Here is a 15,000-nt window from a genome sequence, read left to right as displayed (position 1 = left end):
TTTAGAAGCGGGCAATTTTTTTTTTTTTTTTTTTTTTTTTTGTTGCGTGCAAGGAATTTTTTAATGCACCTTTTGTTTTGTGGGTTTTCCCGCTGACTGGCAGAATCTTTTGTGTTGGTACTTTTTTCTATTAACTTTTTGTATTTCTTTACTGGCGCCAAATTTCGATGATGTTTGAGGTGGAAATTTAGTGTTATTGTATAAATTTTTATTACTTTTTTCGTATCTATTTATATATTACCTCATTTACATTCATACACCCTGTAACATATTCACTCTTAAAGGAATACTTTGGTTATATATTCAGTTGATTTTCCCTCATTCAAACGTCACTTTATTGTTAACCCCTTCAGTACTGGGACGCACGTTTACCACGAGTTTGGGTGTGGTTAGACGATTTTATTTGCATTAGAAAAGATCCATGGAGGTCAGAAGATTAATGGCCAGAATCTCCACTCTTTTCATTCCCACATAAGTTTCTGAAGATGTGTAAAATCACCAACTAGTAACCAGAATGAATATGAAAACGCATTATGGCACTGAAGAGGTTAAATAAGACAAAAAGTCTTATTGACACTTTGTCTTGTACAATTTACTTCACTCAATACAAATTTGCAGAATAACACTGACTTTTCACTTATTATTCATTGTGTAGTTTATCTTTATTCATCATTCACACTTATAAAATACTTATTATTATAATGATTCACTATTGACTTAACCCTTATTTTGTAACTGGGTGAATAGGAAGCTTAATCTTCACGACTCTAACTCCCCTTGTGTTTTGCTTCACCCCGCACCTTTGCAATCGCTAAATTTGAGGCTCTTGGTAAACGCTGCTTTGTTGGTCAAGGATTGCACAGCTGTCAGGACACAGGTGGCGGCGTCTCGTTTTACGGCTGGCTGTGTTGACCTCACGGTGACCTGAGTGTGGTGCGTGTGAGGCGGCGGGTACACAAGGGGATAGAATTGACACCAAACGCTAAATCACTGCGTGCGAAAGATGGGGTGATAGATAAAGTAATAGATAACGGAATATAATATCTTGATTTGATTCGTGAACGTATAGGAGATGCAAATAAGAGAGGAATGGGAATATATATTGTAAATAGATTAGTATATAGTATGTTATGAGAAAAAAAAAATGGAAACTGAATAGTGAATTAAATCAAGAGGGCTTTTAGGTAGAAAGCATTGGTAACAGAGGAGGCTATATCAGTAAAGCGGAAAATATTTACTTAGAGATCGAGATAAATAAAGCAAGCACATAACCATAGAATTTAGGTCATCACTACTCTATAAAGAAGTACGTACAAATAACCTTTCAATCATAAAGAAAATAGCAGTAGAATGAAAATATCGAAAGAATAAGCATACGGAAATCAAACAAAATCAACTGTGTCCCTTATTGTACACAAAGAAATAATATAAAAGAAATCAATTTAACTTATAACTTTCTATATACCTTTTACAACTCATTCCTGACGTCACCGGTTGCCTCACGCCGCCTTACCACTGTGACCTCTCCTGCTCGGTCACTCATCCTTTGTGTAGTTGTTTATTTATATCAGGATTTACATTACAGTAAAAAAGCAACATGACTTAAACGTGAGTGTGTGAATGATTTGCGGCTTTGCTTTTCACGTGACTTTTGTTAAAATCCCAAGGAAAGAAAGAGGAGGACGTAGGAAGTAAGCGAGTGAAGAACAAATGTAGGGCAAGAACTAGAGAAGTTAAAGGGACGAAAGCAAAGAAAACTAGATGGAGGAAAGGAGAAACTAAGATATAGAAGAACAAGCAGAGAAAAATAAGTGTATGAATAGTAACGTTATGGAAGTAGGAGATAAGGGGCAGTGGAAGTCAAACGAACACAAAAGACGAACAGGAAGAAGATAACACAGAAAAACGAATAGCAGGAACAAGCGAGGGACAAAACAAGATACATGTAAACAGTGAAGATAACAAAAAATAGAAAGGGAATGGAAACAGGTAAAAACAAAACATATAGAGGAAAGAAAAGAAGTAAAGGAAAAGAATAAAAAAAAAAAATAGATGAGTTAGATGGACATCCCATGAGGATATGGATGATAAGGAGGAGGAAGAGGAAGAAGAGGAGGAGGAGGAGGAAAAAGAGGAGGAAGCGTCTGTGTTACCTTCCTGACTCGCCTCACGATGTGCTGACGGCGAGTGTTTGTCTTTCCCTCAATTCTCGTACACAAGGTGAGGAATGGGGAGAGAATGGACGCTGACGAAGAGGACGACGAAGGTGTGAGGTAGTGGGCTTCGTTCCTGCCGCCTCAGTTAACGTGCTTCTTTTGTTTGTCCTTGTTTTATTGTTGTTCTTGTTATGTTGTTGTTCGTCTTCTTATGTGGTGGGTGAGCTTGTTTGGGTTTCCTGTTTTTCTTATTTCTGTTATTGTGATTCTTTCCTTGTTATTGTAATTTTTCTTTTCCTCTTTCTGTTTACTCTTTGGCTTCTTTTTAATCGCTGACACAAGTTTTTCTTATTTTTTTCCTGGTGTTTTCTTTTTTATTATTTACTTACTACTACGACTACAACCATCACTGCAACAAAATAATAAAAATAATAAAAATAATAATGATAATAATAATAATGACTACTACTACGACTACAACCATCACTGCTACAAAATAACCAACAAAATAATAGAAATAAAAATAATAACAATAATAATATAATAATAATAATAACGACTACAACTACGACCATCACTGCAACAACAATAATAATAATAATAATAATAATAATAATAGCAACAGCAACAATGATAATACTTCTTTATATCCTGCACCTCGCCGCCATCTCCATCACTATACCGTTACCTCAGCCAGTCTACAATATGCTTTCCGTGGCGAGACAAAGACTGGGAAGTGTATGTGATAAAGTTATGCTCTCAGTGAAGAACAAGACCGAGGGAAGAAGAAAATAAGAGCAAATGTGAGATTCAGTTATAGACGTTTATATTTATTTCTTATTATTATTTTGCGTGTTTTTCCTCAATTATTTCATTCTTTTTTCCGTGTTCATAATTTTTCATGCTGTAGGTCTGTTGTTTCTTGTGCCAGTCATTCTTTCATTTCTTTCTTTCTTCCTTCGTGGGATAATTCACGTTTCATGTTTCTCGTACGTGCGCGCAAACACACACACACGCAAACACACACACACACACACACACACACACACACACACACACACACACACACACACACACACACACACACACAGAGAGAGAGAGAGAGAGAGAGAGAGAGAGAGAGAGAGAGAGAGAGAGAGAGAGAGAGAGAGAGAGACTGAATATGTGTGTGTGTGTGTGTGTCTGTCTGTCTGTCTGTCTGTTGTCGAAATAGGAAACACACACACACACTCACTCACTGACGCACGTGTGGACTCTCCCATCAAGCAAGCCCGTCCGTTCGTCTGTCTCGTCCCCGTCCCACTCCCACTGTCTCGTCGCCAGTCTTGTGGCGGCCGCCGTGACGCCAACACGAACACGCCGGGTGGTGCTCGCTGCCTCCTCGCACGCTGCTCAGAGGCACCCACTGTACCCGGCCCCGCTCGGCTCTCGTAAGGCAGCGAGGGGGCGAAGATACGTGTACTCTGCTGGCTGGGACCTTTACTGTGCTGGGGATGAGTGGAGTGTTATGTTGTGAAGTGTTTCGAGTGTATTGCATAGACTGAAGTGTTGTTTTTTCTGTGGTGTTGTGGTGGACAGGGGTGTGTTGTGGTAGCGTGCAGTGGTCTTACGGTGAACTGCTTTGTGATTAGTGAATTGTGTGAACTGTTTGTCGTGTTGTGGTTGTGAATAATGTTGTTCTATCTATTGTGCTGTGTGAACCCTGCCGTGTGTGTGTGTGTGTGTGTGTGTGTGTGTGTGTGTGTGTGTGTGAGAGGAGGTTACTGAACTGTACGAAGATGATGTTGATACCGAGTGGATGTTGCTCTCCCCCCCTGCGAGTGGTGGTGGTGGTGGTGGTGGTGGTGGTAATGGTGATGGTGATGGTGCCTGGCGCTGGTTTGCCCTAAGGCGATGTGTGTGCATGGCAGTGTGGCGTGTGGTCAGTGTTACATCCGTGCGGTGAACAAATGCAGCCCTCTCTCTCTCTCTCTCTCTCTCTCTCTCTCTCTCTCTCTCTCTCTGGAAATATCACTCCACGTTTTTCCAGTGTTGTCACTCACACGAAACATTCAAAATAGAAGACAAAAGAAAAAAAACTCGAAAGCGTGAAGCCAAAATAACCGCGTGAAGAAGCGAGGAAAGAGAAAAACAACAGATTGACAACAAAAACATCCTAGAAAGTTCACCCACGATACTATTGAAGCATTTTATTTGAATGTACCAGAAATACCACCAGTCATACGTATCGTCGTCTCAATCCCGAAACTCCGAATTGTTTCCACGATTCATGACACCACGAAAACAGACACAGGAAGCCATGATGGGAATATTAAAACGAGACATGATTTCACTACAAGACCCTACTCCTTGTTCTCTCTTCTTAGATGTCTTTATGTTCCTTTCCTAGCGAGATACTAACATCTGCTTACCACAGACGACCCGCTAGTAGGAGTTTTCCCGAGAATAGATGAGACGTGCTTGAAGGGAAATGCTTGTGGGAGGCGGGTGCGGTGGAGGGACGCGTCTTAACCACAGGGAAGGCGGGATGCGTGCGTGTGGGTTCCTTACTGACTCAAATCCCTCCCTCGTCTGCCCTCCCCTTTAGGCCTGGTTGTGTTGTTCTTGCACTCAAGCGGTTCTTCATAAATAGCTGGAGACGTTTATGGTTACCCCAAGCTGAGGCGGAACAGAAAGCGTGGTGTCTTGTGTATGTTTTGACGGCCTTGGGTAAAGATTCAACTAGGGTAAGGGTGAGGCAAAGACGGTCATAAGAACTGGTTGTATTGTGCTTCAATGAGGCTATGTAATCTGTCTACTTATTGAGTTTGGAAGGGTTTGGAAGGAATTGTTAGCTCTTGTTTCCAAATTGCTGTGGGTTTTCTTCGTATTAGGGAAGGAAGGATTTAGAAGAGTGTTTGGTGTATCTGGTTTGAGGGAAGTGTTGTAATGATGAGAGGGTTCAGAAGACCGCTCGGGTGAAAGGTCATAAGGCCAAATGGATAACTAGCATATGTCTGAATCAGTGAAGATAATAATTTGTATATAAAGATGTACGAGAGGAAAAAAAAGACGCAATGAGCAAGTAAGAAGTGAGGACATGAGTTAGAAACTGTTAGTAAAGAGGCACTTACAGTTTGACTGAGGAAATATAAAGGAAAGCTGCTTAATTCAAAACATTCTCGTCTTTACTGAAATAATAGACTGACTGGGTTGCAGGACTTGTAGAACGGTATTTCGAAAAAACTAAGACATTTTCCGAGGGTGTGTTATTTGAAAGAGCATTTGTCTTTCGTAAAAGCTGAAAATGTAGACCAAAAATAGTGTTTAATGGAGCAGTTACTCGATATTCCAGAAAAGGCTCATATTTTCCAAGTGTAGCAGAGAGTAGCATTCAGCAGAGTAGTTATGTCATTTCGTAAAGACCGTCAGGAATCGGTGAGGTCGAAGAGTACCGAGCTGTTTTTATCTTTCGCAAAAGGGTGGAAAGTGTAAGAATTGATCCACAACAAGGAGAGGAGGTGGTGAAAGTGTGTTATGCAAGATGTTGTCGCCGCCGCTGAGAGTCTGGCGGTGTTTGTTTGGCTCTGAAAGGCAACACTTGTGATCCGAGGGGGTGCGGTGGGATGGCAAGTGATCGGGCCAGCTAAAGCAATTTCCCACCATTGCTCCCCCGACCGTCTCCCGAGTTCTCCATCCCAACACCCCAACCCGACCCAGCTCTCCTCTGCCCCACTCTGCTCCACGCCGCCTGACTCCTCTTTCCTCCTCGTCCCTCCTCCAAGAAATTATCAGTACAAACAGTGCTCCGTCCATCTCAGCCGCACTACCATTCCCTCTTGTATCACACCACCTCCTCCCAAGACCACCCCATTGCATCTCAGTCCTGTTCCTCATCACGTCCCTTCTTACGCCTCACCCCTAAACACTATCACCCCTTCCCAGCCTCACATTATCCCTTTATGCCCTTCTGTCACCCCTCACCCCAAACTACCCCTGCGAACACAATTCCTGTCCTGCCGCACCCCTTTCTCACCCCCTTGTCCCTCCTCACCCTTCTCCGTCCTCCTTACCCTCCCTCACCCCTCCACACCCCTTCCTCCACAACTACGAGGATCAAGGCAACGCGCAGAGAAGTAATTTGCATCGTTAAGCACAAAAGCTCCACGGTAACGTTCTGCTTGCATGGCACGGTAATGACTCAACTTTGAGCTGCCTCTCCTGACGTGGGGCGAGGGGTGGGGGGCGCCAGACTCCAGCCTTTCATTATTCATCAAGAGGAGGGAGAGTGTACGGCGTTGCCTCGTGAACACCCACCCTCACTCTTTCACTCATGCACTCAGCAGTCAGGAGTGTTCTTTAGAGTCAGCAGTTAAAAGCTCAGTAATGATATGAACTCAGCAGGACGAGGATGTGAATGAGGAGGAGGAGGAGGAGGAGGAGGAGGAGGAGGATGAGGGGGAGTTAGAAGTGCTGACATAAAACTGCAATGAAAACAAACGCACCATTGCATAAAGCGACAGTTAAGATATGAGAGTGGTTTCGTCAATAAATCTTTCCACCGTTCCTCATATTTATTTCATCGATATATAACTCGTCACGTGATTAATGAAAAAGGGAGGGAGAGTTGAGATTTATTTACCGTTAACCAGACTAATTACCGTGGTTGAGCGGGTCATTTAATTGGTTCGTGGAGTGTGGAGGCGGGGAGAAAGAGGGAGAGTAAAGAGAGGGGATAGATATGGACTGGTTCTGTACGTACTGAGGGGAATAGAAGCAGAGGAGGAAAAGGAAAGAGGACTTGGGAACAGGTAGAGGGAAAAAATGGGGAGAAAGGGGAAAGTGGGTGAGGAATTAGAGGTATAGCGTTGGTTTTGTGGTGAAATGCTTGGCCTGTGGCGTAGGAAGGGCGTGACGGGTGCTGTGGCGGGACTGTGGCTTGATGTGGTGACGCCGCAGCCCATGTGACTACCTGAGTGTTACGCTGATGCTGGCGTAACACAGTATTGCGTACCGAGCGGTGGGCGTAACACTGTCTTGTTTACCTGTGCTTGAAACTTCATGAGGCAATGCTGAGGGAAGGTTCCAGGTGTTACTTCCATAAATTCTCCGTTCAGTAGAATTTTTCAACCCTTAATCCTTTCAGTACCATGCCGCGTTTTCATATTAAGTTTGGTTACTATTTGGTGATTTTATACAGCTTAAGAAGCATATGTTGCGATTAGAATAGTAAAGACTATGGCCATTAATCTTTTGACTTCCAGAGACCCTTCCTAATGCAAATAAAATCGTCTAATCACATCCAAAAGCAACGTAAAAATGCGTCTCAGCACTGAAAGGGTTAAGAATAAAACGCATCACACGTGCATACTTCCATCGAGTCTCTGTAGAGCATAACATGAATTTCATTTCTGCTTAACTGCGCGTATAGATATTTCGTCGCTACTTTCAAAGGGCGTGTAGCCAGTGTGTCTTTCCCCTCGTCCCTCCACCGTCGCCCGCTTCCCCTCTGGCTGCCTAATGAAGCCTCACGGAGCCCCAAGACCAAGGGGAAGTGAGGGAGTGAAGGGGATGAAGGGGAGAAGGACTGAGTGGTTGTGGGAGGGACGAGGGTGAGAGAGAGAGAGAGAGAGAGCTGAGAGAGAGAGAGAGAGAGAGAGAGAGAGAGAGAGAGAGAGAGAGAGAGAGAGAGAGAGAGAGAGAGAGAGAGAGAGAGAGAGAGAGAGAGAGAGAGAAAATGATGATGAAAAATGGAGAGATTTGAAAGAATGGAAGTGGAAAAAGTTTAAGTAGTAATAGAAAAGAAAATGGAGAGAAGAGAGGAAGAATAATAACTGTCAGAAAGAAGCAAAACAAGACAATAGCAGTGAGAAAAGAGGAAAGATGGAGGGAAGGAAAGGTAGCGTAAAAAGAATAGGGTTTTGAAAGAAGGGAGGGATGGAGGTGTAATAAAGGAGAATAAGGAAGGGGAGAACAGGGGAGTATGGAGAGTGATGAAGGGAAGAAAGAAACAAGACAGGGAGAAGACAATGGAGATGAACAGGAAGGAAGGAGAGAGAGAGAGGGAGTGGGAGAGAGGATGAGTGGAAAGGGAGGGGGTACATGAGCTAAGAAGAGCATTAAGTGAGGGATAATCTGGCAGGATAGAGAGAGAGAGAGAGAGAGAGAGAGAGAGATTAGCGGTTAACTTTTACGAGCATATCAGCTTCCTCTTCTTCTTTTTCTTTACCCTAACGTAATCTAACCTTTACCCTAACCTCAGTTTCCCTAAATTTATACTATCCCTAACCCAACCTAAGCATACCATACCTTTATTCTTAACCTAACCTAACCTAACCTAACCTTACCATATCTTCATCTTAGCGTAATTTAATCTAACCTTACTGTAACCTAACCTAACCTAACAATCTCCTAATGCAAAGACTAAAGGGAACAGGAACTGGAAAGACAGAGACATGCCCCCAATTAAATCTTCCCGTTAGACTCAACTTTGCTCACTCACTGTCTTTCTCTTAGCGGGGACGCGAATATTATCGAACTTATTAACACACCACCAGAAATTACTAGATTGCCTTGTGTATCGTGCGTGAGGCGGAAATATTAGCCCTTGTGAAGTAAGAGGAGCTGTAACTTAGAAGGCAATTGCATTTCAACTAATAATCGCCTTCCGCTGACGTGAGACAGAGAAAAGAATGAGACAGAGATACGGAGTCAGCTGGAGGACGATGATAGACTAGAGGAGGGAGAGAAGGAAGAGAGGAAGATGAGGAGAAGGAGGAGTGTTGAGAGATGCAGTGCTGAAGGAGGAACGAGGGACGGAAGCACGTATTTTACAGTTCTGTTGCAGATGGTCATGACTCATAAGCTGGTGGGATGGGATGGGATGGGTGGGGTTCCTCAGGGCTTAGCATGTGGAGAAGGTCGATGATGGGACTGGTCAAAAAGATCGAGATGGAACTGTTTGGGTGGGATCGAAGTGACAGAGTTCCATATGGGAGTAAATTCAAAGTTGTTTGGATAAGAAATATATAAACCATCTGAAAAGGATATGGTAATGAATTGTAAGGGAATAATTATGTGGAGTTAGACCGAGTTACATTTAAGACAGTGAAAGGGTTGTGATAAAATGGTTTTGCTAAGACATATACAGACCATTTGAAAAGAACATATTGGCAATTTATAAGGAGATAACTACATATAAACATTTTTTTACGCACGCTAATGGAGTTGTTTAGATTAGAAGTATATACATAATTTGAAAAACGGTCACAATTTTAAAAGGAATACTTCACAACTCGAATGCTTTTTATTACTATTTTCTGGAGTTTCAAAGGAGCCAAGAATGATAGAGATAGTAACACAACTACAAGGAATAGTAGGAGAATCTTGACAGTGGCTGGGAGGGTCGGGGCGAGGCAGGGCGGGGCAGGCCAGGGCCAAGCAGAGAAGGCTGGGAAGGGTGGGGGAAGTGGGGGAGAATTTCCAAGGGAGGAAAAACAGTGGCCTCTTTGCACGCGTGTCTCGTTTAATTATTTTCCGAGGCGGGAGTTTGGGGCAAGTAATTGTAGACGATGATTGAACGTGAGTCAGAGAGAGAGAGAGAGAGAGAGAGGGGACGTTGATGTTTGTTCTGGTGGACATGAGAGGGATGGAGGCTTAAGGAGCAGATGGCGAGGGTTTCATACTTCATAGAACCTTCTCCAATTAATCTTTCCCTGTGAGATTGTGAGAGGATAAGCTCAGGATAGAAGAAAGAACTGATAGAAAGACAAATTGAGATAGATAAATAGATAGAAAGAAAATTAGATATGTAGGATGGATAGATAGCTCATTTAGTTCAGGGTTAGTGGTGCCTATAGGAAGAAGCAAGGAAGATGAGCATAGATAAGTATTATAATATTTTTTTTTATATAAACATGGTAATTGATAAGATGATATAAGAGGATAGTAATAAATAAAGGAAATTGTATTCCTTGAAAAAGCATCAAAGTTAAAGTTAGTGTGTGAGAGTGAGAGAGAGAGAGAGAGAGAGAGAGAGAGAGAGAGAGAGGAAAAATAAGAGCTGTAGCACATATGTACCTTACACCATCATGATGTAACAACAAAAACAACTCTCTCTCTCTCTCTCTCTCTCTCTCTCTCTCTCTCTCTCCACACTGAGAAAATTATAATTCAACCTCACGACGCAACAAAGAAAACGGACTGGACAACGGGGTGACTTAAGAAATTTATGCAAAGTTGACGATGACACAAGAACAGCGTTAGGATGGAGGGCGGAGAAAAAGGAGTAGGAAGTGACGACGGAAAGGGGAACTGAATAAGAAATGAAAGGAGATTGAGCGTAGAATGTCACAACCAAACCATCCAACCACTCACTCACTCACTCACTCACCTTAATTTTGAGAGACGGACGCTACTGGAAGAGAGAAATGAGTAAAATGAGAAAGTTCTTAATTCCCTGCGTGTGATGAATGATTGCAGGGCGTGGCCGCGTTCGTGTGTGTGTGTGTGTGTGTGTGTGTGTGTGTGTGTGTGTTGGGGTGTGCCTTTGTTTCCTCTCCCCCTCTGAATTAAGGAAGCTGTGACGCGAGTGACGCTGACGGCTCATTGTGACGAAAGAGAATATGGATCGTAGATGAGACAATAGCGAAAGTGACGCCTCATTCTCACCTATGCGATACTTCAATGGCAGCCTTCTCTATAGGTGTTGCCCATAGACAAACACACACACACACACACACACACACACACACACACACACACACACACACACACACACACACACACACTCTCTCTCTCTCTCTCTCTCTCTCTCTCTCTCTCTCTCTCTCTCTCTCTCGTTCCTTTTTTTTCCTGCTTCTCATTTCTATATTTTTATGCTTTTCTTTCTTGGTTTTTCGTTTATCTTTCTTTGTTTTATTCTCTTTAATGAAAATATCATGTTTCTCTGTTCTTTCGTTGTTTGTTCCTCTTCTATATTCTTTCTCCTTCATTCACGCTTTATAATTTCTCAATATTTACCTACTCCTTCTTTTCTGTTCCTTAGCCTTCCCATTTCCCCTTTTTCTTGTACTTATCTCAATCTCCATCCCAATTTCAATGCTAATGAGTGTTTGAGTCCTCATCACTCCCTTAAGACTTATAAGTTGTTGAAGGCAGCTCACAAGGCGTCCTATGTGTTAGTTAAGGGTAGTCACGCCCCAGAGGCATTACCCAACACAGGGGCGTGTCTGGTGTGTGTACATTCGTTATTTCCGCCTGGAGCTTTGATAGTACTGTGCTGATGGTGGTGGTGGTGGTGATGGTGATGGGATTGAAAATGGTGTTTAGAATAGCACTAGATTCTTATATTCGTAAATTAACGTTTTCATAAAGGTTTTGGTCACTAATAACACGTTTTTTAGTAGTAGATGTGTGAGTTTTCTGTTTTTTTTTTTTTTCCTACTGACAATGTATGTAGACTTTGTAAAACTATCGCTATAACCTTGAAAGCTTCCTTGAAAATCCCCATTGACTTCCACTACAGTCTGATAGAAGTTATTAAGATAGGGTTGGGGAAGGTCTTTAGAATATGAGATTTGAGTTCTTTGCTTTTCTGCAGTGATTATTGATAAAACTGGAGTATGAAAAGGATAAAAATGAAATTCTTAGCTACTGTTATTCGTTCTGGAGAGTATGAAAGCTTGCTGTTGTAATTCTGTTGTATGTATGGTTTGTGTGGAGTCTTACTATGAAAATATACATGAAAAAGATGAACCAAAAGCAGAGCGAAATCACCACAGCACAACACAAAACGGACTACCACTGCTGCTGTCTTGTCCTTATTAATGCAAACATACTGTGCCTACGTTATCATTCTGCTACCAGTGAATTCTTTTGGTGATTATGGTGGAATACAGAAAAGAGAGACCAGGCTGCAGTGTACAAGTAGCATGAGACCTGTCAGTATAAATCCAGCTCAGCCTCCTCGTTTTCTTCTTCCGTTTTCGTTCATTCTTGTCACGTAAGCTCGGTTCCCATGGGTATCCTTCATAAACCAAGCGCGTTGTGGCAGTTGCAGGATAATAACAGGGTGTGTCGGGAAATGTGGCGTGGCGGTGAGGACTTGTGAGTGTATCCTTGTGACTGTATGAGTGCCCCTTTTGTCTGGTGGTTAGTGAGAGAGAATCTGAATGGTCACGAACGTCGAGTGTGTGGCGGGAGCGACGCGCGCCCCGCCCTCAACTATGGGCGTGGAGCAGTGGAAGCCTAAGCCTGTCAGGTAAATGTGCTAAACAGTGAAAGGTTATGACTGGTTTTGATTAATGCTTGGCTCTGATCACTGAATGCTATGTCGATATGTGTCTTGTTTTAATTATAAGTGTCTGAATATCAACCATGTGTTATTTCAGTGTTGATGTATTAATGATGATAATGTGTGCTTTTAATTGGCTTACTTGTTTCTATTTGTTAAGCCTCGACCATTATCATGACTATTATTTTATTTTTCTATAAAGAACAAAGAGTAGAATACTTATTTGTAAGCATGACGTGGCGCGAGCCTCTTTTGTCGCTATTTGGTTACTCATTCTTTTCTTTTTTTTTTTTTTTTTTTTAACTTTTCTCTCCAGTGGACTATTTACACCAAGTACATTTTTAGTTTATGTATTAGGTAACACTGAAAGCATTCCAAGAAACACAGGACAAAGACATTTACTCCCACTGTGTGTTAATTCAAAAGGTCATGCATGTTACTTACTGGAAGATAAACACGTGGAAAATTTCCTAAAGATACACACTACGTAAGATGTCTTTTCAACACAATATAGTATACAATTTCTTTTTACTAACGTACGGGATCAGACTCACTTTTTCAACACCATTCATGTGCAAGGAGATTGATGTCATACTTTATCACTTACCAGGAGATAGATAAGATGACCAGACTTGCCTATACCATAACTCAACCACTAGATCATCAACAGACCCTCACAATATCAAACTCATCCACTCCCGCCACACACGTATTGGTAAACAGCTCCCGGAAATACATCCTTTGTGTGGCGCTGGCAACGTTCTTATCAATAACGTCATCTGTAAAATCTTCAGTACTGGGAAAGATTTTTTTTTTATTTTTAAGAGGGACAGAACAAGTTTGAAGGTTTCCTTTACGCGTAGAAAAGATTGGAAGTAATAGAATTTGTGATTATTAGCGTTTTAGTTAATCTAGAGTACAGACACAATTAGAAAAAAGAGAAAAGGTTAGAAGGATTACTAGAACTGGTGATTATTTCTCTCTTCGTTAATGACTCCTGCTTACTCACACAGTTACTAACCTCGCAGTAAAGAAAGGAAGTAGAGAGCACAAGAATTAGTAGTGACTGTTTGAGTTCTAGTTACTCCAGCTTACACACAGTATTACCAAATTCACAGGAAAGAAAAAAACTCCGGAAAAGGCTACATCTCATTAACATATTACGTGTTCTAGCTCATTAAACCTACACTAAAGACTACTAAACTCGTACGAAGGAAGAAAGGAATATAGGGATAGAACTCATTATTACTCCCAATCTACCTAATCACCCATCTTGTCAGGATACCAAACTTTACTCGTAATCTAGTCAGTCAATCCAACTTCTGAGGTCACTAGACTCATCCTCGCTCACTCTTTCAGGACGAGCGGGACCTCTAACCTTGTACGGACGTCGCTGCGGGGTCCTTCAGGGCAGAGCGGTGGCCACAACAACAATAACACAGCGGGCAACCACGTGCACGCCTCGCCCTACCACTCCCCCGCGCCTCCCGCCAAGCACAAGGACTCCATGCTCGATAAATTCAAGCTCTTCAACCACAAGGAGAAGGATGCGAGGAATAAAACGACTAGTAAGTATATTTTCTTGTTTTATTTATTTATTTATTTATTTTTTTTTTTTTTTTTTTTTGCTGTTTATTCAAGTTCTTACTTTTTTTTGTTTTCCTTCTCTTCTATTTGTCTTTTTATTCTGTTTTTTTTATTCTTATTCATTTCTTCTTTCCTTCTTTCTTTCTAATTTTATCTTCTCTTTTTTGTAATTCAGTGACGCGTGACTTGTTTTTCTTCTTGTTCTCCATTTTTCTTGATATTATTTTCCCTTCATTTTCTCTTGTCTGTGCGTAAATTTATGGACTAGTCTAGGATTCTTTTTTCGTCTTCTTCCTCTTCCTGCTCCTCATCCAGTTATTATATTTTTCTTCTTTCTATGTTTGTGCGGAAGTTTGGAAGTTTGAGGGTTTCGCTTTTGCATTATTTGTCACTTTCAATTCGTACAATTAAGAATCACTTCAACTAACATTTTAAAAGAGAAAACTGTGTTGAACATTATGGAAAATTACAAAAAGAAAGAATTTTGTGACAAGGAGTACAGAGAGAGAGAGAGAGAGAGAGAGAGAGAGAGGGGGGGGGGGAGACAAGAGGGGGGAAAGGAAGTCAGTATTCGAGAACGTGTCAGAAGCACAACGTGGAAAATGATACGCGTGTTGACGGGACAAGTTTTTATAAATTGAATCAAAGAAACGCGCGGCGACTCGTGTTGTGCGCACCTCCACTTGCCGTTATGAGGTGTGTGTGTGTGTGTGTTCTTTCCTTAGTGCTTATCTTCCATCTGTCTGTATTCAATCATCGTCATTTCCAATATCACATCGCGTTTCTGCCTTTAACCCCTTCAGTACCATGACGCGTTTCCATATTCATTCTGGGTGATTTTATACAGCCTCAGAAACTCATGTGGGAGATTAAAATAATGAAGACTGTGGCCATTAATCTTCTGACACCCATAGACCCTTCCTAATGTCAATAAAATGGTCTAATCGTATACAAATCACAAGCTAAAAATGTGTCCCAGTATTG

At 41.8% G+C, this 15,000-nt stretch overlaps 1 protein-coding gene across 1 annotated transcript in view; it reads left to right on the top strand.

Moving 5' to 3' along the window:
• LOC123510804 (neuron navigator 3-like) overlaps positions 1 to 15,000 on the top strand; it is a 700,801-nt gene that overhangs the window by 621,648 nt on the left and 64,153 nt on the right. Inside the window, 1 exon segment of the mRNA XM_045266186.1 lies at positions 13,789 to 13,997. Coding sequence (XP_045122121.1) covers positions 13,789 to 13,997 — 209 coding nt within the window.

Source organism: Portunus trituberculatus, chromosome 30 (genome assembly GCF_017591435.1).
Source record: "Portunus trituberculatus isolate SZX2019 chromosome 30, ASM1759143v1, whole genome shotgun sequence".
Taxonomy (NCBI): Eukaryota; Metazoa; Arthropoda; class Malacostraca; order Decapoda; family Portunidae; genus Portunus; species Portunus trituberculatus.
This window is presented reverse-complemented; position numbering and strand designations above follow the sequence as displayed.